Below are 25,699 nucleotides of genomic sequence, written 5' to 3'. Positions count from 1 at the left end.
TAACGTTTTCCTTGATGGCCAAAAAGCTCAATTTTATTCTCATCTGACCAGAGTACCTTCGTCCATATGTTTGGGGAGTCTCCCACATGCCTTTTGGCAAACACCAAACATGTTTTGTTATTTTTTTCTATAAGAAATTGCTTTTTTCTGGCCACTCTTCCGTAAAGTCCAGCTCTATGGAGTGTACGGTTTAAAGTGGTCCTATGGACAGCTACTCTCCGTTGTGGAGCTTTGCAGCTCCTTCAGGGTTATCTTTGGTCTCTTTGTTGCCTCTCTGATTAATGCCCTCCTTGCCTGGTCTGTGAGTTTTGGTGGGCGGCCCTATCTTGGCAGGTTTGTTGTGGTGCCATATTGTTTACATTTTTTAATAATGGATTTAGTGGTGCTCCGTGGGATGTTAAAAGTATCTGATATTTTTTTATAACCCAACCCTGATCTGTACTTCACAACTCTGTCACTGATCTGTTAGGAGAGCTCCGTGGTCTTCATGGTGCCGCTTGCTTGGTGGTGCCCCTTGCTTAGTGGTGTAGCAGACTCTGGGGCCTTTCAGAACAGGTGTATATTTACTGAGATCATGTGACACTTATATTGCACACAGGTGGACTTTCTTTAACTAATTATGGGACTTCTAAGGTAATTGGTTGCACCAGATCTTATTTAGGGGCTAAATAGCAAAGGGGGTGAATACATATGCACACATCACTTTTTCTATTTTTTTGTTTGTTTTTTATTTTTTTCATTTCACTTCACCAAATTGGACTATTTTGTGTATGTCCATTACATGAAATCCAAATAAAAATCAATTTAAATTACAGGTTGTAATGCAACAAATAGTAAAAACGCCAAGGGGGATGAATACTTTTGCAAGGCACTGTACCTTAAAAAAAAAAAGGTAGGGACGTGAATCAGAAAACCAGTCAGTATCTGGTGTGACCACCATTTGCCTCATGCAGCTCAACACAAGATATTCTACTTAATGACTCAAATGTAAATATATTGTCTGATTTAAGCTTTGCAGCTGTTTTTGCTGCTGCTGTTTAGACAAGAATTAATGTTGAGCTCCATCTGTAGCCTTACCACCTTCGGTCATTTTTATCTATACATTCTACAATTCTGCTAAACTCTGCTTATCCTTCAGACCTGACAGACACACTGGGAGACATTGCAGGAGAGATGTCTGGTGAGAGTGATGACAAATCTAAGGACAACAGCGCCGCAGACCAAGTGCTGTCATTTGGGAAAAGTCTCTTTGGCTGAGTCAGACTGAAGCAGTTTCTCTTCCTCTCATTGTCAGTCAATCTGACAGACCTCTGGTTATAGCCTATGAAGAATATATTATTTTACCGTCATAATCTGCTACTGTCACTACAGTACATTGTGTAATGTTATGTATTATATTTGAAAAGTAAATAAAAATGTTTATTCCAAAAGTCTGTTGAGTAGGCTAATGTTGGATGAAATAGGTACAGTGGGGATTATGCAACCAATACCTAGCTATTGATATACAAAATGAGCAGAATTTACCCCAATGGAAAAATCATCACATTCCCAATGGGGAATCATGGTTTCTGGTTTGAATCAATGAATTCATTAAATAAAAACAATTGAGCATTTTAAAGTTTAATTCTGTATCAACGAAAAGGCAGTACAAATTCTCTTACATAGAATCCCAAAGCAGTCAATCAAGGCCGTTCTCACATATTCCCTCACATCTCCCCTTCCAGTAGCCTTCAGCACAGAAACCATTCCGATATGGCTCAAATTCTGAGGCAAGACAAAGCATTCAGGTTTAGAACAAAGGCATCGAAAAGGTGAACAGAACAATTTTCTGGAATTCTGGGTTTTAGTGTTGTGCCAACCTACTTACAAACATATAATAAGTCTGCTTTGTAAGAAATGTATTTTATGATATCTTGAATAGTGTAGAAGCACACGTTGTGCACTGCTTTATAAGTGCACTGAAGTCTTATTGGGAGACTTTAAATAGAAAGAACATTCTGGTGTAGGTAAGAAAACTTTCTCCATTTAAGTAAACATTTGCTCCATTTCACCACAGGAGAAACCGGTGCAATTAAGGCTTTAAGTGTGTATCTGATATGCTCTACATTCTATTATATTGACTAACTTACTCAAATCTGTCTGTAGATCCATAACAGATACTGAAAAAGCACAACACTGATTCATAAAAGCAGTATCCCGTGAAAGCTGTAGACCAGAATTTTTGGTGTTTACTGGCATAAGAATATAGTAACAGGAATAAATGGGTTGGAGTCCATAGAATGAGAAAATAAATGAGGTTTCTACAGTAAAGGAAAAAAAATGACCATAGACACAGTAGCGTCATAGAACAGCCCTACTGGATTTAAGGCAAGCTAGAACATGGGTTCTCTTGAAGACATGAGAACGCAGAAGAATGTGCGTATTGCTTTGCTGGTTATACATATACAAGTAAAGCTAATGGTCATGTGTAAAATGTAAACACTTGATATGTTGTGTGATTGTTGTATGGAGGTGGGGGGGGGGGGCCTGGGTCTGCTCGGGTGGACGGACAGACAGACGGAGGCAGGTGGGCGGGGTGGCGAGGAGCCGCCTATGTGAAGGTAACACCAGCCTCGTTGTACACCTTGAAGACCTTCTCGATGGCGTTGACGTACGCCGCCGTCCTCAGGTCAAGGCCCAGGTTGTACTTGTTAGCGGTGCGCATGATTTGCTAAAAGCGGGAGAGAAAACAAAGAGTATAAACTCAACCATGATATTCATCTCTGTGTCCCTTCAAGTAATCATTATTTTCCCCCTCCTCCATTTCTTACCTACAGCAATACACCACTATTGTTCCATTATCAATGCAGTGATCCATTTCCACAGGATAATAAAGCATCTCTATGTGTACTTCTAAAGAAATAACCCCCAGGGAGCAATAAGCAAGTAACAAACCAGCAGACTCTCATGCAGTATGTCTGCACAGAGTATTACATTTCCTGGGAGGTGGTATAGGCAACCCCATATGACACAGGGGGATGTCATTCCACAAAGACTGGATCCTCAGTCAGACGTGACATTAAAGTCATCAGTGTTTGTGGGATAGATAGTGTGTTAATGCTAAAGGGGAGCAGGGTAACGGTCTGAATCTTCATCCTGTCTCTGCTCTCTCTGGCATCAGTGCTGGGCCCTAGCAATGATGAGACTAACAAAGCCCTGGCTGCTCCAGTTACCACTGCTCGCACGCACAGCAAACCGGTGACAGAGGATGTGGGTGTGGGTGTGTGTGTGTGTGTGTGTACCATGTTCGAGAGGGATTTATATGATGAGCTTGAATGGGGGGAAAAAAAGAATGGTGGCAAGACAGCAGTGAAAAGGAAATATGAGCTTAGTGCTGTTTGGGTAATGAGATGTGTAAAATAGAAATGGAGCTTGTCACTGGACCGTTGAAGCATGACTTCAACTTTCAAGACTTCATTTCCCCGAACAGGAGTAATGGGATGCCTCAGGACCTTGTGTTGGATTAACACAGCATTTCCTTTGAATAAAACCCCTGTCCCTGGACCTGTGAGGAACCGTTTAGCCCAGATAATCATGTTTAAGCAATCAGCCTCTTACCCTGGCAGACCTCTCCATGGTGTAGGCCAGTCCTGAGTGCACAATGTCCTTCTCTGAAGCGCCCTGGAACCAAACAGAGAAAAATGCATTGAAAATAGGACTCAAAGCTAACATTTAGCCCACTAAACTAAACCCTTACTCATCTCTGGAGAAATGCAGCTTAACTGTGATATACAGAGTTCCAAACTGCATCTGGAAGCAACGTTTGTCGGGAGATTCATGAAATGGGTTTCCATGGCCGAGCAGCTGCACACAAGCCAAAGGTCACCATGCGCAATGCCAAGCGTTGGCTGGAGTGATGTAAAGCTCACCGCCATGATTCTGGAATGAGATGTTTGACCAGCAGGTGTCCATATACTTTTGGTCATGTAGTGCTACATTTTGGCCATGTAGCGTGTTGTTGGAAACTGACATGATGGAAAGGTGCCATGTTGAAAGTCACAGATCTCTTCAGTAAGGCCATTCTACAGCCAATGTTTGTCTATGGAGATTGCATGGCCCTGTGCTCGATTTTATACACCGGTCAGCAATGAGTGTGGCTGAAATAGCCAAATCCACTCATTTGAACGGGTGTCCACATACTTTTGTATATATAGTGTATATTATATCTTAATGAAATATTAGGGGTATTGTTTGAATGAAGGGAGAGTAATCCAGGATCATAGCAAGGCTGGGGTGGGGAGGGTTGTACTCACAGCGATCCTGGCCTGGAACTCAGAGGTAGGGACCACAGGGATGGCTCCTCCATGCTTCCCAAACTTCCTCTCCAGACTCTCCTGGACAGACACTGAGGGAGACCACAGACAGTTCATATGTATATGTGGTAGTGTATATGGATATGAATCTGACTAAATCCTCACTGAACCATCATGAAGGATACAGCTCATAAATCTTCACTTTTAGTTCATTTTAAAGTTAGTTCACCTGCATTAATAATTTGGTATAAATGTTCTCTTTCTACAAAAACGTTATGGGTTTGGCAATTCACAGCCATATCTATTCTGAGCTCTTTTCCATGTCTCCAACACTGCCCAGTCCTGCCACTCTCGTGGGACTGGGTAATGGCTTCAGCTTCTAAAATATTCAGAAACCATCCCACACGGCGACAAGCATAACCCCAGCTCAATCCTCTGCTGCAATGTACTGAAAACCGAATGTACATACATGTTCTGAGGGGCTTTTGTGTGAAAATGCATGTGCACAATATCAGACTGCCTCATTGACTGATACTGCTGATAGACCGGAAAGAGAGAGAGAGTGTTAGACATGGCCTGCAGACAGTCAGCATCCACCTCTTCCTGGAAACCCTACATAAAGTGACTGACAATAATGTTCTCGCTCACCAGGCACGGAGGAGGGGCTGTACTGTGTGTGCTGTGCGCGTGTGTGTGTGTGTGTGTGTGGTCTACTCTGCAGTCCAATACATTTTTTATGTGCAACATGAGTCACAGCTGTAAAAAAAAAACATTGTGTTTAATCAGCCTCGGGTTTGACATTTCAAATAGTTCTCATTCACATTCCAACAAATCTCCCCGTTGACACGGGGAAGTAATTAACGATTTACACTTTAGTTTAATACAAGATCAACAACATCCATCTTTGTGACATAACAGAGAGCAGGCTGAACTTAGTAGGAGCGAGTGCTTCCGTACAGGTAGAGAAATGTCAGGCTTACTGAGCAGGTGGTAGTTGGAGTCCCTCTCGTACTTGAAGGTCAGTCTACCGTAGCTGACATGGTTTAGGTTCTTCAGCCACTCAAAGTAGGAGACAGTCACTCCACCAGCATTCAGGTACATGTCCTGAATAAACAAGAGATGGTGAACGTTTACAGACTCCAACATTACAGCTATGATGTAACATACAGGCAACCAAGAGCTGTGAAGTCAAAGAGTAAGTTACACAGAGACAGATGAAGCAACTGTCTGCACTAAATTGATTTCTAAACAAAATGTATGATAATTGTTGTATGCATTGTCTTACAATATCCCTGGACTATGATTCATCTCCATTCAAAGAAATAGAGTCAGACTCTGGAACCCAGAGGTATGCAATCCAACTCATCAATGTTCATGAAATCCCAGTCTTCATTGAAGATTTAACAAGTCAGATTCTGGCCTACTTCTAGGCTATTTTTCTGTTGTTGATCTTGGTCTGTGAAACCGACTCTAAAAATATCTACGTCTCCAGGGCCAGCCCCTGAAGAGACTCTTATCAACTCTACGTAAGAGGGTTTGTCTTCTCAAGAATTCGGCGTTCTCCGTGTTGCTCTTGCCATCCCCCATTTTCTCACATCTCTGTGAAGCAGTAGGTTCTGTTGTGAAAACATCCTGTAGGTCTGCTATCTGATTGGAAGTTGACCAATAGGATTACTGTTGAGTTAACAACTCAGATTTAAATATAAACATGTTCAAAGGGTTATAAAAAGGGTCTTAGCTTCATTGTGGCTTTCTCTTTGTTCCTGACCTGCGCTGGTGAGATACACTCGCCCTCTTTCTCTTACCACCCCAGAGACACCTTGGGCATGGCTTTTCAGGCCATGACGTCTCTCTCCCTCTCAGTCTCCCTCTCCCATGAGCTAAGGCACAAGCAATGGATTCTTTGTCTCGTTCTCTCCCTCTCTGATCATGCCTTGAATAATGCCTTGTAATATTAGAAATGCCTTGTAACTTAAAGGTATATGTCGGGATTTTGGCAATGAGGCCCTGTATCTACACTACCATTCAACATTTTGGGGTCACTTAGAAATGTCCTTGTTTTTGAAAGAAAAGCACATGTTTTGTCCATTAAAATAACATCGAATTGATCAGAAATACAGTGCAGACATTGTTAATGTTGTAAATGACTATTGTAGCTGGAAATGGCTGATTTTTTATGGAATATCTACATAGGCGTACAAAGGTCCATTATCAGCAACCATCACTCCTGTGTTCCAATGGCATATTGTGTTCGCTACACCAAGTTGATAATTTTAAGAACACTAATTGATCATTAGAACACCCTTTTTCAATTATGTTACCCAGTTTTCAGCTGTGCTATCTACTAGCATGCTAGCAGATATCCATAGACTTCCAGTCATTGCGCTAACGCTAGTTAGCAATTGCGTTAGAGCTAGTTAGCAACTTCCTTCAAACTGCTCGCACATGGTATCCCACGAGTTCATCTGACTCTGGGGAAGTAGATAAAGGGCCTCATTGCCAAAATCCCAAAGTATCCCTTTAAGCCTTGTATGTGAATTCATTAATTTTACAATGTAGTTAAATTGATTAGCCTTTAGAATTCCATTCTCAGACCTTTCTAATACTTTAACTCAACTACAGTCTCTTGCACATTGCTAAATCATCTTTACGGAGTCAGATAATTTAACTTAATAGAATTTGTTAGCATACACACTACATAGTCTTATTACGGGTTGCATGTGAGGTATAAATAATATACAAACGTGATAAATATTACCCAACTACACAAGTGGATAAATAATGAATATGCTCTCACCGGAATCACCATGATATTCCTCTCCAGGAAGATCTTGTCAGCATCCGGAGTGGTGGGGCCGTTGGCTCCCTCAGCAATGATCTGGAACAAACAAAGAGGATTTAAATACAATCTACATACACAATCCAGCTCTCCACAAATCTGTTTTTACTGTTAGTGACGATTGTGTACGTTTTACATAACTTACATAAACATTACTAAACACCCCCAATTAGCCTGCTCGGTCAAACTGACTGGAACAAACACATTCATGTGGAATCGTTGCACATCGCCCAATGCTGGTCTGACCTTGGCTTTGATTTTGTGAGCATTGTTCCTGGTCAGCTGCTTCTCGCTGGCGGCGGGGATCAGGATGTCGCAGTCGGCCTCCAGGATGCTGCCTTTGTACGGTGTGGAGTTGGGGAAGCCCACGATGGTGCCGTGTTGCTGGTGAGAAGGAGAGACGAAAGCGAATGAGACACAGAGAGAGATAAAGTAGACAGACACAGTACCAAAGTGTATCACTAGTCATCCGTCTCAAATGGCTGTATGGCTGTGGGGGACTTTCAGAGTGTAGGGACACTGTATGTCCCCTAGGTGGTAGCCTTAGACGGTGCATTCCACTGTGCTCTCCACAAGTAGAGGGAACAGCAAGAGGTCGGTCGACCTGCAGGCTAGTGACCGTAGCTATGAGTTGTGTACTGACCAGCTTGTAGTCCTCCAGCTCCTTGGGGTCGATGCCACTGGGGTTCCAGATGCTTCCATCCATCTCTCCAACACCAACACACTTGGCCCCGAAACGGTGCAAGTAACGCATGGAGTGCATGCCCACGTTACCGAAACCCTGGGAGAAGAGGAAGAAGAATGACACGTGCCAAAATAAAAGAGAGAAAACAGGCCAAAAAAAAGGTTTCCAACCTGAGTGCCCTGGGGTAGATAAATCACACGTTGCTAAGCCTGTTCTGCTTGTATGTACCAAATGTCCATTTATGTTTATGTTCATAAGAAACATGCTCGGTTGGCACAGTAAACACGTCATGTAGCGTCTTCTGGTCCAATGAGTTTATTGTTCGCTAACGAGGACACAGTAATCAGTAGAGATTGTAATTAGCAGTAGCAATGTGTTCTACTGTAGGAGGGAGGACAGTCCTCTGCACATCCAAATGGAACACCTTGCTAACGAGCCATTATGCCATCTGTTCGGTGATTATAGCGACCTCGTGGGTTCCATCCTATAGTAGTCTCGAATGTTGCTACCTCTAACCAAAAAAAAACCCGTTGTGCTTGATTTGATGACAACCAAGCCGTGTGGATCTTTCCTTTAACAAAATATTCATTCATACATCACTCAGATATCGATTATTTATGACATGAGGAAAGTAGGCAGCTCCACTACTGCAGCGGCCAATAGAAACACACCAGTCAGCAACCTAGATTGCTGACGGCACTCCCTCCCCCCAGTCTTTCCAGGCAAGCAGAAACCTGCTGGTTAGGTATGGATTTTAAGGGATAAGGATGCGTTAGATTACAGACACATTTTTTTTAAAAAGGCATCAAGACCGAATTAAATCTTGCCTCCAAGATGTTTTCCTAATGACATTTCCCATATTACATTAGAAGACTGCAGAACAGAGGAATTGATTCTCTGGCCAATTTTGCACTGAATCACATACAACTGATATCCTGTCAACATGAGGGGGGTCTATATGTTGAACATAAAGGCTTAACGCTTGGTCTCAGTACCAAAAGGTACAGTCATTCTGTAGACATATAAGCAGTGCTGCAGTAGATGCACACCTTGCATTAAGCAGCGCTGCCGTAACAGAAGACACTGTTAGGTGCAGAGTCAAACCTCTTATTGCTTTGAAAGCTGATGAAAGACGCTTAATGAAATGCCATTCCTAATCAATAAGTGCCGTGTCTGTGTACCTGGATGACAAAGGTCTTGTCGGTGAAGCCGGGGCTCAGGCCCAGCTGGCTCATGTAGGCCGTCTCGTTGACGAAGTTCTCGATGCCGTGGAATACTCCACGCCCGGTGGCTGAGATCCTGCCGTGGATGCCCCCCTGGCTGATGGGCTTACCAGTCACACAGGCATGGGCGTTGATGTCCTGGACACAGAGGAGAGGAGGGTGTGGTTGGTTACTGGTGGAATTAGCAACTTCAAAAGAAAACAAATTCAGCAGGCGGCCATTTTATTATACATATTTTGTCAACCTTGTATTAGGTACTCTGGACAGTGTAGTCGACATATGTTGGGATCTATTAAAGACAAATCTTTCAAGGGGCAAAGATAAGGCTCTAGCGAGACTCCACTAAAGAAACATTTGACTCAGAAACAAAATGTAATTAGACGTCCGCAGTCGATGACTATGCCAACAACAACAAAAAGTCAACGTGCCCTCTTCTCAGTTTTCCTCAAGAAGTTAAATCCGCTTCGTGTTTCGTTTCCTTGCCACGATACTAACAAGTATCGCAATACTGGTATCGTCCTGGCCTTAATGGACACAGCACAGCACTGTCCTCAAACTGTGATAAGACCAATCCTAGACGGCTCAAGAGCACACGTCTCTTCATAGTGCTGTTTTTAGACTGAGACCAAATTCTATGACTAGGCTGTAGGGTAGAAGTTGTAGTGTACAGTTGAAATGCTTTACCTTTTGGAGTGCTCCCTGACCTCTTCCCTGGCAACCAACAAAACATATATGATCATGTATACAGCAAGAGACTGGTTGAGCTTCATCTTTCGAAACGCTGTCATTAGAATTGGAACAGTAGCCTTATGACAAGAAAATAAGGGTAGAAGTGTCAGCTTATTGAAAGTCAAAGCACTTCCTCTACCGCCAGGGCGATTGGAAATGGATCTCAGAATACTGTCTGGAGCCAAGGAGCGGGGGTTACGAGGCCAGCAGAACTTCCTGTAAAAACTCGAATCAACAAAAGGGATAGGGAAAAAACAGTGACATAGTGGAGATGTTAACTCAGAAAAGACAATAGGGATGGCTAGTGTGCAAACAGAATAATCACAACTTAGCATTTGACCTCTAGCTACTGTACACAGATAAGCTCAGCTTTGTGGTCTGCGGGCGTGTAACAATCGTTTCGTTATCAGGTTGATAAGACATGAACAGATTAATGGTGATAAAAAAATGCAAAGCAGAGGAACACCTGAGAAAGTTACGTCTATACTAGCCCAAATAAAGCAAACACTTCAGTAAGTGAGGGATACAAAGTATATCGAATGCAGGTTCTTGAGTTATTTAGGCAGTTAACGTCCCATCATGCTTAGGGTCATGTATAAAAATGGCCAGTTGCTAGAAGAGGAGATCTCGGTGACTTTGAAAAGGGGTCTCAAAGGAGCATAGGTGGCTTAATGGGTGTATGTGTGTCTCTGTCACAAGATCTCAATCCAATTGAACACTGGTGGAAGATTCTGGAGCGGCGCCCGAGACAGCGTTTTCCACCACCATCAACAAAACACCAAATTATGGAATTTCTTGTGGAAGAATGGTGTTGCATCCCTTCCAGACAGAATCTAAGCTAAGGCGCATTGAAGCTGTTCTGACGGCTCGCGGTGGACCAACGCCCTATTAAGACACTTTCATGTTGCCATTTTTCTGTATTTTGGCAGTTACCTGTATACGCATGTCATTTTCCTTCATTTCAGTGGTTTACAGTAATTGTTAAAAGCCGTTTAACTTAGTTGATAGGAAGTGCTGGGGAAAACTCAATGTCTATTGTTGGAGAGGGCAGTGAGTTTATACAGGGAACACGTACATGGTGCCCCATGGTGTTGGCATAGGTGTCAGCGATCCATGACATCTCCCTCTCTCCAGTGCTCATGTCAGGGGCAGGGACATCAATGCCAGGTCCTGACAGGAGAAAGACAAAATACTGTCATTTTAAAGTAAACTTATAAGATACCTAAAATGGCTTCAGTAAAGAAGAAACAACCAATACACCAACAAACTCATACTGAAGCATGCAGACCCATCTAAATATATTGCTGTGAAAGAATAGAGGCACTCATGGCCCACTTTGAAGCTATGGCAGTGTACTGAAGACACAGTGCCAGAGGGTATGGTTGCCATGGGTTACACACTTATACAGCCCTTAAGCACACACACTACCGTTCAAAAGTTTGGGGTCACTTATAAATGTCCTTGCTTTTGTCCATTAAAACATCAAATTGATCAGAAATACAGTGTAGACATTGTTAATGTTGTAAATGACTATTGTAGCTGGAAACAGAAGATTTTTTTATGGAATATCTACACAGGCGCACAGAGGCCCATTATCAGCAACCATCACTCCTGTGTTCCAATGGCACATTGTGTTAGCTAATCCAAGTGCATCATTTTAAAAGGTTAATTGATCATTAGAAAACCCTTTTGCAATTATGTTAGCAGAGCCGAAAACTGTTGTTCTAATTAAAGAAGCAATAAAACTGGCCTTCTTTAGATCAATTGAGTGTTGTCAGTCTATTCTTATTCTGAGAAAGGAAAGAGGAGTGGGAGGTCCCTGTGCACAACTGAGCAAGAGGACAAATACATTAGAGTGTCTAGTTTGAGAAACAGACGCCTCACAAGTCCTCAACTGGCAGCTTCATTAAATAGTACCAGCAAAACACCATTCTCAATGTCAACAGTGAAGAGGCGACACCGGGATGCTGGTTAGAGCCAGTTTGCGCTGTTCTGTGAAGGGAGTAGTACACAGCGCTGTACGAGATCTTCAGTTTCTCACATGGAATAGCCTTCATTTCTCAGAACAAGAATAGACTGACGAGTTTCATAAGAAAGTCCTTTGTTTCCGGCCATTTTGAGCCTGTAATCGAACCCACAAATGCTGATGCTCCAGATACTCAACTAGTCTAAAGAAGGCCAGTTTTATTGCTTCTTTAATCAGAACAACAGTTTCAGCTGTGCTAACATAATTGCAAAAGGGTTTTCTAATGCTCAAATAGCCTTTTAAAATGATAAACTTGGATTAGCTAACACAGCGTGCCATTGAACACAGGAGTGATGGTTGCTGATAATGGGCTGTACGCCTATGTAGATATTGCATTCAAAATCTGCCGTTTCCAGCTACAATAGTCATTTACAACATTAACAATGTCTACACTGTATCTCTGATCAATTGATGTTATTTTAAAATGGACAACAAAATGTGCTTTCCTTTCAAAAACAAGAACATTTCTAAGTAACCCCAAACTTTTGAATGGTAGTGTATGTACCGTAGCTCCTCATTCTAGGAATTCAAGCACTCCGATAGTTACACGTCACGTGACTAGACTAAAACATGTAGCTATACAAACAGTCCCCTCCTCCCTCTATGGGAGAATGTTGGGGAATGCCTTTTAATAACAGGCTCCTCTGGACTGGTATCAGACCTTGCTGATTTAGTGACCATGTGGACCACATTTACAGCTTTGGATAACAAATAGCGACAAAGAGAGCAATTCTTGCCTTTTGAAACGATGTGGACTTGTCATGCTAGAAGCCCCTAATGGGCGACAGGCACTTCAATTGAATGCATAACCCTAAAATAACTCTTAAACAAGCAGAATTGTTACAAGGAAATGTGAAGTTAACGTGAACTCCTTCTTTAAATGAAGATGTCAAAAATAAACCAAAATATTTGGTGGATTATTGCGTTTTAGATCGTTTCTGGTGTACCGTTTTCCCTGTATTCCCACCCTGAGAGGTTTCCCCCTTGTGATTCCTGGAAGGTCAAGCTGCCTTCATGCCTTTTGTTTAACTCCTCTCTCATCGTGGTCATTTGTGTGTGTGTGTACTGCACTGTGGGCTCATGAAACCCTGCCTCTGACAGTATGGGCTAGGGGGAAGGCACACCCACTCCAGGGGACCATGTGTTCATGCGGCCATAGACATCACCGCCAGACATTTTTTCACCAGCAGCCTTCAAATGTTCCCCTGGACACAGACACTACTCACCAATAAAACCCTTCTTGGCCAGCTCAATGGTGAATCTCCTGGTGATTTTCTCCAGTTCATTGTCCTGCACACAGAGCATAAAAGTATGATAAAGGGCATTGCATATTTCACTGGTAGTAAAGTCAGACCAAAGAAGGCACTACGACTGTCAGGTAGGTTAATACTAATAAATTAAAACTTTCAGCGCCAGCAGCCTAGCAGATAAGAGGGGGGTGGGTGTCCCAGTCATGATGTCTACCAGCTGATGGCTCAGCAGTTCTCCCCCAGAGCAGAGCTGCCAATGCCTAATGGAGCCCTAGGGCCACTGGCAACAACAGACGGGATGGGTCAGCACTGGGCTGGCAACAGGAAGGGGAGCGAGATCCCACTGACTAACAGCTTCCTGTGCAGAGTTCTATAGAACACTGAATGGGACGATCTATTATTTTACATAAGATATTCAATATATTAATAACTTGTGATATAATATGTACAACCTGCACTTAATCAAGTTCTTATTTGCAAATTCAAATGAGAACCTTATTAAGTGCAGGTTATGCATATTTTGTATTCATGATAAATCATTTTCTATAAGTAATCTCAGCTTTTTTGGGGTCAAAGTTGATGGTGGAGATTCCCTCATCCTTGTTCCTACCACTGCGAAAACAAACTCCACTGAATGGTCACATAATAGAACATCCTGCAGCCTTATTATCTATGCACTAGGGGTAAATACAGAGCAGCGAACCAAGTGAGGTAAAAATGAAATGCCTTGACTGCACTCTAATCACTGGTTTAGATGACTTGGTAATGTGAGCCTGTATGCTAAGCTCTGAGAGTCACAGATAAACAATTTCACAATAAAAGACTAAATGGCCTTGTTGAAAGGGAACACACCCTAAAGCTAATGTGAAAGTGACACGTGACTGGGTGAAAGGACATCAACAATAAGTATTTCATCAAATACTCTGGCGTATCCAGAAACAAACTAATACCCACCGTGTAATTCTTTACATTGATCTTCACTCCAGCTTTGGCTCCTCCAAACGGCACATCTGTAAGGGATTTAAATGGACGGGGTTGCAACATTTAAAAAAAAACACAACAGGCCATATAAAAAAGACTTATGTCTGGAGGACTTATGTCTAGAAGATACTGTGTAGAATTATAAAAAAAACGCCCTTACCCACGACAGCACATTTGTATGTCATCAGCGAGGCCAGGGCTTTCACCTCGTCGACAGACACCTCGGTGCTGTAACGGATACCTGGAAAACACAACGTGACAGAGTTAGTGGAGTGAAACCTGCGATATCACTTGGCTGAAAAAAGTTGCGTTTTTCCCATTTTCATCTCTAGCTAGAGTACGTGTGTATAAGAATATTAGGAAAATGGAATACTTGAACTTTAGACTTTCTGCATGATGAAAACAATGTCTAATAAGTTGCTGTACAATAAAACCAGAGATCCCACTAGCTTAATCAGTTTGGTATTCTATTCTCCAACACAAGGAGGTGGACTAATGCAATTAGCCTACTCACACACACAATCACAAGCTAGGGGGTATTTTGCGCCCTGATTATTAAGCCTTTAACCCGTCTCAGAACCACTCATAAAGAAATGAACTTGTTAGAGGAGTATGAGCGGGAGAGAAAAAGAGGGCACAATTTGTCCAATGTAGGCTAGCCCTTGTCTATGCCAGCCCAGTCAGCTCTGGAACAAGACCCCGTTTTTTTACAAAATCCAAATACTCCATTTCACACTAGGCCTCTCATAGTTATCGCAGGGAGTCGGTTTTAGGAAATGCACAAAATGGTTGCAGCTGGCCAGTGTCTGAGAGTTACAGTAGAGCTCCGTAGGAGAGGAGACGCTTGCATGCGAGGGAGGTAGAAACCACACACTGCCTAGCGCTATGACTCACTGAGGGGATTCAAATAGGCTGAACTGGGTTGCACCGGACTATGGCTTGTAATGCGACCGGGCAAAAGCGGGGAGGTAGGAGCGCCCTTCTCAAATCAAACAGTAATCTGCACCGCCCAGTCATATTGTTAACCAGGCAGTATGGTGCATTGTTCAGAAACACATAAATGTATGCTTAAAGTTTCAAATTAGTTTTCCTCATGAAGGCAGATTAAAAATAATTTTAAAAAAAAGGGGGGCTTTATCAAAAGCAAAACACTTTCGCATGCGAAAACTCGGAATACTAAATCATTACTCTGTGTCTCACATCCGTCACTTTGTTGAGTAGACTTCACCATAAAGCTTTGAATGGGGCGCCCAGCTCACGCCTGGAAGGCAGCCAGGTTTTAAAGCTAATACCATCAATCACTTTTCACCCAGTGCAAACTCCACCCACCTGGGGCCAGCTTAAACAAAAACAAAAAAACTCACTCCCAAGACCGCAGGCCAGGCCCCCTCCACTCCTCTACAAACAGGAAAAACATCGTGAGATGGAAACTGGGTGTGGTCCTGGCAGGTTTGTCTTGTTCACTGACTACCACTCACCACTTTATTCTACACACATTACCTCACGATCCCTTCTACTTCTGAAGACACTGAAGCTTTTAATAGCTGCACAAAAAGTAGGATATTTCGAATTAGTGCAACATGAGGCTAACGGTTAAAACTTGATGCAGAGATCTGATTTTGGGAAAGGTGTCCTATTCAAAAGCAGACCAAACAGGATTTTGGATTGAAAGGAGATTAATGTATTCCCCCTGGGAAATAATTGTGGTTTGTTGTGATTAGTTTAATCACCACCACTTTCCCTTAAATCAGATGTCATCCATAACAATCTGCCATAGGCAATAGGCATATACCGTAAATTCCGGATTATAAGCCGCAACTTTTTTCCCAGGCTTTGAACCTCACGGCTTAAACAATGACTCAGCTAATATATGGATTTTTCACGCTTTTCATTTTTTCCCCCCAAAAGAACACATTCTGTGATGTGCTCAGTTTTTTGGCGGCATGAAGCTTTCATTAGACCAATGAAATTGCCGAACGGGTTAAGGTCAAACAACTTTTTTGTTTACTGTTTAGATTATATCGAGCGCGCTCAAACTTCCCATCATTCTGATTACGGTAGTCATTTTGTCACCCTCATCATGGCAAAGACACGGAGAAATGCATATGATGCAGCTTTCAAGTTGAAGGCCATTGATCTGGCTGCTGCACGGGAGCTTGGTCTTAATGAGTCGATGATAAGACGTTGGAAACAGCAGCGTGAGGAATTGACTCAGTGCAAAAAGACAACTAAAGCTTACTGCAAATTTTAAATGTTTTGTTACAAGCCGTGTTTCGTTAAAGCCTGTGTAAAGTTCATTTGTTTCAATGTACCAGTAGGCACCTGCGGCTTATAGACATGTGCGGCTTATTTATGTTCAAAATAATATATATTTTTTAATTCAGTGGGTGCGGCTTATATTCAGGTGCGCTTAATAGTCCGGAAATTACGGTACCTACTGTATGTCAGTAGACATATGGACAAGTGACCCAACTGTGGTTTGTGACTACTTTGAGTTCCCATTGTAGACAATTCAGTACAGTAAAGCATTGTAAAGTAGATATGTTCAGTACAATATACTTTAATGTACTGAACTCTACGCACTGTTGATTACGTCAACAAAAACAGTGACTAAAATAAAATGGCCAAACACCTATTTTTCAGTGGCGATTGACTACTAAATGAACTGGACAAGAGTTTAGGAGAGATTGAGAGCTTTTCCGTGATAAGCACGATTAATATTAGCGGCACAGATACGCAGCGCAGTTCTGTTCAGCAGTGGGAAGGACGCCCCATGCCCGGCACACAGCCTACGTCATCTGGTGAGCTGCGGGGGAGCAAGCGATGAGTGAGAGCAGACAAGTAGACAAGCTCCGCTGCCGATTATACACATTGCGCAGGCAACTCTTGCTTCCCCGTAGCTAACCAGTCACCACCAGCCTTCTAGTTAGCTACCCTTCGCCTGGTTAAGAAACACAAGCTGCTATACGAAATTAAAAACAAAAAATGCATTGGATTTAATAGTAAAACAACTGTATAGTTATGTTTCTCTCCCGCTCAACCCTCCCACTTTCCCCACAACATTTCATAGCCAGGTTCTGTAGCCAAGTCTCCCTCTTTTCCTAAATGAAAACGTCTTGATTCTAGCCCTTTACGTTCCACCGATATGACCCATAATAGCGGCGCTGCATTTTACGTTCATAAAGCATATCGTGGGCCGTTCTAATAGTACTACTTGTGGACTGGACTATTAACCATTTGTTTAGGCTACACCTCGTTCGGTCATGTTACCTCATTAGCTAGCTATAGCTAACAACTTGCAAGATGGAACGTTCAGATAGAAGTATGCTTGTTCTACATAGCATATTTCTGACATGTTGAATTAGGAATAACGTTGGCTCTATTCATGGTATTTCTACCTGTAGCGTTCAAGAACATTTTGCAACTGAATGTGGGTCTGGTAACATTACCAGTAATCTATATGCAAACATGGTGGCACAGAAAGAAAGGAAAGACAAACAATGACAAAATTCCTCTTGCCACTACACTATACTTTATTTTGAGTAGAGGTCGACCGATTATGATTTTTCAACGCCGATACCGATTATTGGAGGACCAAAAAAAGGCCGATACCAATTAAAACGGCCGATTTATTTGTAATAATGACAATTACAACAATACTGAATGAACACTTATTTTAACTTAATATAATACATCAATGAAATCAATTTAGCCTCAAATAAATAATGAAACATGTTCAATTTGGTTTAAATAATGCAAAACAATGTGTTGGAGAAGAAAATAAAAAGTGCAATATGTGCCATCTAAGAAAGCTACAGTGGGGGGAAAAAAGTATTTGATCCCCTGCTGATTTTGTACGTTTGCCCACTTAAAAAGAAATTATCAGTCTATAATTTTAATGGTCGGTTTATATGAACAGTGAGAGACAGAACAACAAAAAAGATCCAGAAAAACACATGTCAAAAATGTTATAAAATGATTAGCATTTTAATGAGGGAAATAAGTATTTGACCCCCTCTCTCAATCAGAAAGATTTCTGGCTCCCAGGTGTCTTTTATACAGGTCTCTGCCTTATGGCTATGGGCACTTGTAGCATCACTCCCCTGAAGTTATCCAGGCTTTCATTTGAGGTTGAGTGAGCTTTTTTACCCTGGGGCATGAGCCAAGGAAGTGCCCCTTACTATTGCAATAGGGGCAGTAAGGCTGGAATTTTATGTTTTTGCTCTTGAGAGAGGTCTTCTTCCCGGGTTCCTCCCCGGCTTCACTATTTAAGTACATGGTAGTGGGATTTGGCCTTATGTCCCTCCTGGCGTTCAAACTCCTTCCTTCCCCTGGAGGCTATGGCTGAGATTGTGGCCTGGTGAGTGATGCTCTTCGCCCTCGCCTTAACCTGCAACCATACAGGCAGGTCTCTGAGGGCATAGGTGCTTCTCGAGCCCTCTTTCAGGATGCCCTTGTTGTGGATTCATGGACGCACAGAACGTCTGGATTAGACGGAGTTAAGGAAGTGAAAGCAGCGAGCTCAGGCGATGGTGTTTTCCTCCTTTTAATGAGTTGAGATCTTTCTGACATTTCCACCTGACCTAATTAAAGCACCCCTGGCCCAGCTGAGCAAGTGGCCATGACTTAAGGGATTCTTCCACCAACTCCATGGGCCTTTTCTACAACCTGTGTAGTAATATTATTTGTATCTCAGAAATCCATTTACATTGCTAGTTATAGCCTAATGTTAGCTAGCTAGCCAACATTGAATGCAGTTGGTTAGCTAAGGGCAACCATGGCATCCATGACAGAGAAGGAGAAGTGTTCATCCATGTATACGGGTAACAGGCTGACTACACCGCTCGTGTCGTGTATATTTAGAAATCTGTTATTCAATTATTGCGCCAACGAGTGTCTGCGTTGCCAAGGGCTAACAGGGAACCCAAACCGGCTGTGCGCATGCGCCATCCTGCATAAATGTATTTTGTCCACCTACACCAAACGCAATCACGACACACAAGTTAAAATATCAAAACAAACTCTGAACCAATTACATTAATTTGGGGACAAGTCGAAAAGCATTAAACACTTATGGCAATTTAGCTAGTTAGCTTGCACTTGCTAGCTAATTTGTCCTATTTAGCTAGCTTGCTGTTGCTAGCTAATTTGTCCTGAGATAAACATTCGGTTGTATTTTACCTGAAATGCACAAGGTCCTCTACTCCGACAATTAATCCACACATAAAACGGCCAACTGAATCGTTTCTAGTCATGTTCCCTCCTTCCAGGCTTTTTCATCTTTTAACTTATATGGTGATTGGCATCTAAATGTTCATAGTATTACTACACCGACTGGCAACGCAGTTCATCTTTCAATCACCCACTGTGGGTATAACCAATGAGGAGATGGCACGTGGGTACCTGCTTCTATAAACCAATGACGAGATGGGAGAGGCAGGACTTGCAGTGCGATCTGCGTCAGAAATAGAAAGGAGTTCTATTTTAGCCCTTGGCAACGCAGACGCTCGTTGACCGCACAAGCAGTGTGGGTGCTATAATTGAATAACATAGATTTCTACATTTATTTTGCAACGCTCGCGCACACAACGCGAGCGTTGTGGTCAGCCTATGACATGTGCTAGCTACATTTTCAGATATTATGGTGCTTTCAAAACAACTGGGGACTCGGAAAAATGCGAGGTCAAATCATGACGTCAGTGATCTTCAGGTCAGAGTTCTAAAATGAGGCCTGAAGTCAGAGATTTAGGAGTTCCCTGTTCCCAATTGTTTTGAACATGGCATGACTGGTCTTGGAACTGTGACAACAGGAAGCCTCTCCCAGCTTGGCTAGATGGGATATGTAATGATTTTGCCAACACAGCCTGATATGTACACATTCTTGCATCCTTAACCTTTTTTAAACTGACAATCTTATTTTGGTTCCCACTCTGTCAGATGTCCATGTCCACTCTAAAACAAACGTTAATTAAGCACGTATAGTAATTAGTGTGATTCTGTGTTCCCATGCACAAGTGATTGTTTTTGATAAGTGCTTTATCTGCCTTCCCAATGAAAATTCAATCATTTATTTTATTACAAAAGAGATTTGTTTCTGGACGATGCACCATGCTGCCTGGTTGACAACATGACCTAGAGGCAAAGATCACGGTTTGGTTTGAGATGGGCGCTCCGCTCCCACCCTTTTCGCCAGATGACATGAGCCATTGCCCGGTTCAAACCTGGACAGCATAAAATGACTCCCCTCTATAGCGGAGCGCTTTCGACACACCCACTCGCCCATACTCCAGCCGCCATGTCACAGACAGCACAATGAGACAGATATTTCACTGGATGTTTAAATGTGAAGCATCCAATTGGCGTTTCCACTCACTACCAAATATGGAAGTGGGAGAAGATGGAACGAGATGGATTTTGGCCGACATTCTGTAAATGTTCGCATCGATGAAACAAACAGTTTGATGTTCCCAAAACTAGAATCTGTTATGAACAGAGTGGACTAATGTTTGTAGACTTTACACTTTGTAAAAGTAAAAAAAAAAAAAATCGCGTTTAGGAGTGCAAATGCGAATTGAGTTATTACACACGCAAAGTAGGCGTTCCCTAACTGAAATATGCAGATTAAATACTAGATCGAGCCAATCGAATCTCGCTAGGTCGTGCTTAGTTCTGCCCATTATGGCTCATTTGTTCCAATTTGAAATGACAGGCTGTAGTCCAGTTGGATTAGTTGTAAAAAAACGTAGGCAATTTGGGCTGCAGCTACCCGCTTCTCAACTTGACAGGCTAGATAGCATGCTAGCTATACTCCGCTTCAGCATCTTCACTGTAATTTCACATTCGCCGCCTTACCTCCTTTACAGGGGGTCCTGTGTTGGCTGTGCTGGGCACGATATCCCTCAATCACCTCCCATTCGCCATTGTCTCGCTTGATTGGGAACGATACACTCAGTATATGGTTGCAGGGCTTGATGATCTTGAGAATTCCGCGTACTCGGTGTCTCTTCTGCACTGGCGTCTCTTTGTTCTTGAGGTCCTCCACCAGTTTATCCTCAACGATATTTGCACCGCGGTCAAAGAATCCCTCCACCATTCCAAAGAAGTTGGGGTCATCTACATCTTTCTCTCCTGCGACCTCGCTGTAGTGGCGCATCCGCATCAACGACGCGGAAACTGGAAGAGCCGACTTGACACATCCCGAGGCCAGAGCACTGCTTGCTCCACGAGTAAGTAATTCTCCGAAATACCTGTACATTTTTCACTGAGTTAAGGCGTTAGTAACGAATGAAACTTAAAGAAAAGTGAGGGGAAGACAATGAAATGGGTAGGGGGGAAAACAAACGTATAACGAGACAACTGCTCCTTCTGGTCCTGTCCCGTTTCGCACTGATCTGACAGCAGTCGTGCATGCCGTTTCTTTAGAGAACAGGCGTGTTTGTGTGTATGCCCACCTCACTGGGGAGGGTTCCACTTGAACGCGCATGCGAAGTAATGCGCGCCTCCGTGACATTTTTCTGCTCCCTGGGCGGTGTTCCGCAGGTGTGTAATGTTGAATCATTAGCCAAACAATTGGAACCGCTCGGTTTTGCAACGACCACAATTTATTTTGGACAAATGCAGGTAGTTCCCACCCAGTTTCGTTTCGTTTGCTTTCGGTTAAGAAACGTTTTTCAACAGAATTGGCGTAAAGAATACCCCATTACAGGACAGAGACCCACCTGTTTAGCAAAAAATAATAGTAGTTTTTTGTGTCTGTGTTGCATGTTATTTTGGCATTAAAGGTGTTACATATCAGTTTGCAAACAGTGTAACAAACATAATTGAGTTATTAAAATCGCATAAAAACATGGTATCTTTTTTTGCTTTCTTGAGTAAGGCAGCTCCAAAATGCAGGTGTTTCAGCCTAGCTCAGTCCTATCGGTGGTGGTGGAGCAGCCAGCAGAAAATACAAAGAGTAGGGGTTGGTTATCAAATCAAATCAAATTAATTTATATAGCCCTTCGTACATCAGCTGATATGTCAAAATGCTGTACAGAAACCCAGCCTAAAACCCCAAACAGCAAGCAATGCATGTGAAAGAAGCACGGTGGCTAGGAAAAACTCCCTAGAAAGGCCAAAAACCTAGGAAGAAACCTAGAGAGGAACCAGGCTATGAGGGGTAGCCAGTCCTCTTCTGGCTGTGCCGGGTGGATATTATAACAGAACATGGTCAAGATGTTAAAATGTTCATAAATGACCAGCATGGTCAAATAATAATAATCATAGTAGTTGTCGAGGGTGCAACAAGCACGGCCGGTGAACAGGTCAGGGTTCCATAGCCGCAGGCAGAACAGTTGAAACTGGAGCAGCAGCACGGCCAGGTGGACTGGGGACAGCAAGGAGTCATCATGCCAGGTAGTCCTGAGGCATGGTCCTAGGGCTCAGGTCCTCCGAGAGAAAGAAAGAAAGAGATAATTAGAGAGAGCATATTTAAATTCACACAGGACACCGGATAAGACAAGAGAAACACTCCAGATGTAACAGACTGACCCTAGTCCCCCGACACATAAACTACTGCAGCATAAATACTGTAGGCTGAGACAGGAGGGATCAGAAGACACTGTGGCCCCATCCAATGATACCCCCGGACAGGGCCAAACAGGCAGGATATAACCCCACCCACTTTGCCAAAGCACAGCCCCCACACCACTAGAGGGATGTCTCCAACCACCAACTTACCGTCCTAAGACAAGGCCGACAAGTATAGCCCACAAAGATCTCCGCCACGGCACAACCCAAGGGGGGGGCGCCAACCCAGACAGGAAGACCACGTCAGTGACTCAACCCACTCAAGTGACGCACCCCTCCCATGGACGGCATGGAAGAACACCAGTAAGCCAGTGACTCGGCCCCTGTAATAGGGTTAGAGGCAGAGAATCCCAGTGGAGAGAGGGGAACAGGCAAGGCAGAGACAGCAAGGGCGGTTCGTTGCTCCAGCCTTTCCGTTCACCTTCACACTCCTGGGCCAGACTATACTTAATCATAGGACCTACTGAAGAGATAAGTCTTCAGTAAAGACTTAAAGGTTGAGACTGAGTCTCCGTCTCTCACATGGGTAGGCAGACCATTCCATAAAAATGGAGCTCTATAGGAGAAAGCCCTACCTCCAGCCGTTTGCTTAGAAATTCTAGGGACAATTAGGAGGCCTGCGTCTTGTGACCGTAGCGTACGTGTAGGTATGTACGGCAGGACCAAATCGGAAAGATAGGTAGGAGCAAGCCCATGTAATGCTTTGTAGGTTAGCAGTAAAACCTTGAAATCAGCCCTTGTCTTAACAGGAAGCCAGTGTAGGGAGGCTAGCACTGGAGTAAGATGATACTTTTTTGGGGTTCTAGTCAGGATTCTAGCAGCCGTATTTAGCACTAACTGAAGTTTGTTTAGTGCTTTATCCGGGTAGCCGGAAAGTAGAGCATTGCAGTAGTCCAGCCTAGAAGTAACAAAAGCATCGATTAATTTTTCTGCCTCATTTTTGGACAGAAAGTTTCTGATTTTTGCAATGTTACGTAGATGGAAAAAAGCTGTCCTTGAAACAGTCTTGATATGTTCTCTAGTTGCGCCGTGATTGGCTCAGTGTTATGTCACTCATGTTTTGGAGTCAGTGGCAAACTGCAAGTGTTGCAAAGCAATCACTAGCCAGCGATTTAGTGGAGAGGGTGTGTGGTTCAAGTCTTTTCCAAGCTTAAAAGGATAAACATTCACATGCAACTCCATGGACCAGAAAGGGTTGAATAAACAACTGTAAACTCACAACTGGGAACTGGGAAAAATGAGCTCAGACTGGGAAAAACGGTTATCCAAGTCGGGAACTCAGGCGTCTTTCTAGAGCTCTGACCTGAAGATCACTAATGTCATTGAGTTGACTTTTTTTTTTTAAGGAGTTCCCAGTTGTCTTGAAAGCACTATAAATCCAGAGAATGACAAAGTTGATGACATTTTGCCCACAAGAAGGACCTCTGCACCACCTTCCTGTCCAAAACTGTCTTGTATGCTACTGCATAAATGATGTGATATGTGTACTGTAGCAAAGAAATTAATACTAAATGTATGTTGTGTAGTAAGCTGTTAGTAGCCCATGTGCCTCACCCTAATAATTTGGGCCCTTTCTCCTCAAAACTTAGCCTACTGTTCTGACTTGGTGTGGCACATGTAGCCTTAAGCCTGTTTTAGAGAAATGTCATCATCGAATGTTGTAAGAGCTTTCATTGTCTGCTTATAGGCCCCCTTTATTTATACTACGGTTCTGACTTGGTGTACAGGGAGAATACTGTAAGAACGGCCCATGTTCTGAATTCTGTCGCTGTACTGTACATACAAAAGGGCTAAACAAATTGTTATATTGACTATGTCCGTCTTAGCTCACTCATTAATGTCTTAATCAAAATTACGCAAAGCCTCTTATCCGCTCATCGTTCCCTTATGCCATAGTTTGTACATCTCAATTGTCAGTAGAAACCACATTTGTTTAAGAAAGTCAGCCTTATCAGCCAGATTTTTAAAAAGGCAGTAAAAATGAGGCTGAATGAACTCTTTTGACAAGGCTTCGCTGATAGCCAGCTGTAGCGGTGGTAAGGATTCACTCCATGGGGCTGAAAAGAACAGCTTTATGTAGGCAGCTTTATCGAACAGCTTTATGTAGGCACTGTTTGTCACCGTTATAGTGCAATTAATGTATTGTTTATTGTTGAGTTTGGCCTCCTGAGTGGCGCAGTTGTCTAAGGCACTGCATCGCAGTGCTAGCTGTGCCACTAGAGATCCTGGTTCGAGTCCAGGCTCTGTTGCAGCCGGCTGTGACCGGGAGACCCATGGGGCGGCGCACAGTTGGCCCAGCCTCGTCCGGGTTAGGGGAGGGTTTGGCCAGCAGGGATGTTCTTGTCCCATCGCGCTCTAGTGACTCCTGTGGCGGGCCGGGTGCAATGCACTCTGACACGGTTTCCGGTACAGTGTTTTCTCTGACACATTGGTGCGGCTGGCTTCCCGGGTTAAGCGGGCTTGGCTGGGTTGTGTTTCGAAGGACGCACTGCTCTCTACCTTCGCCTCTCCTGAGTCCGTACGGTAGTTGCAGTGATGAGACAAGACTGTAACTACCAATTGGATATCACGGAATTGGAAAAATAAAAAAATATGTTGCTTGCCCCACCAAGATTTACATGCTAAAATTGCCACTGATAATAAGGAATCACACCAACTCTAGTCTTGGCATTTCTATCTGCAACCTCCACAATGTTTTCTTACTGAACATGGCCCTGTTGTCTTGACGTTGATTTAAAGCTAAATGTCAATACTTTTGTATAATCCTGTACAGTGAATTATGTGGTAGCATAGAGGGTTAATTTGCATTTGTAGAATAGAACCCCACAGTGGAGGTGTCATAATGCCCATAAAACCTAGCGGTCAAACAGGGAAATGGTTCCATTCATTTTTCCATAGGGGATTTTAGAAACACTTAAAATAAGGTCTGTGTTTTGTGTCGGCTTACCCTGGTGTAACATTTTGATAACCATGTAAATCTCACTCAGACAAGGTGACTTTTATCAATATATTCGTCTCTATTGACTCTGATTCGAAAATGCTAATTAGCATCAAAGTAGACATCATGCAAAACTACAAATCCCTGCAAGCTCCTGCACGTCATCTC

General features: G+C 43.1%; 1 protein-coding gene across 1 annotated transcript; it reads right to left on the bottom strand.

Moving 5' to 3' along the window:
- Positions 1-1,604: 1,604 nt before the first annotated feature.
- On the bottom strand, positions 1,605-21,465 carry LOC106606089 (glutamate dehydrogenase, mitochondrial). Its single transcript, XM_014202210.3, has 13 exons — positions 20,878-21,465; positions 14,186-14,266; positions 13,999-14,054; positions 13,021-13,084; positions 10,844-10,938; positions 8,998-9,177; positions 7,775-7,912; positions 7,378-7,515; positions 7,090-7,170; positions 5,273-5,396; positions 4,293-4,384; positions 3,598-3,660; positions 1,605-2,710 (listed from the first exon to the last, which is right to left on the bottom strand). The coding sequence occupies exons 1-13, from the start codon at positions 21,278-21,280 to the stop codon at positions 2,591-2,593; spliced, it is 1,635 nt and encodes a 544-aa protein (XP_014057685.1). The 5' UTR covers positions 21,281-21,465; the 3' UTR covers positions 1,605-2,590.
- Positions 21,466-25,699: the final 4,234 nt, after the last annotated feature.

This window comes from Salmo salar, chromosome 01 (assembly GCF_965601325.2).
Source record: "Salmo salar chromosome 01, fSalSal1, whole genome shotgun sequence".
NCBI classification, from domain to species: domain Eukaryota; kingdom Metazoa; phylum Chordata; class Actinopteri; order Salmoniformes; family Salmonidae; genus Salmo; species Salmo salar.
Note: the sequence above shows the minus strand (reverse complement) of the source record. Positions and strands in the feature narration are given on the sequence as shown.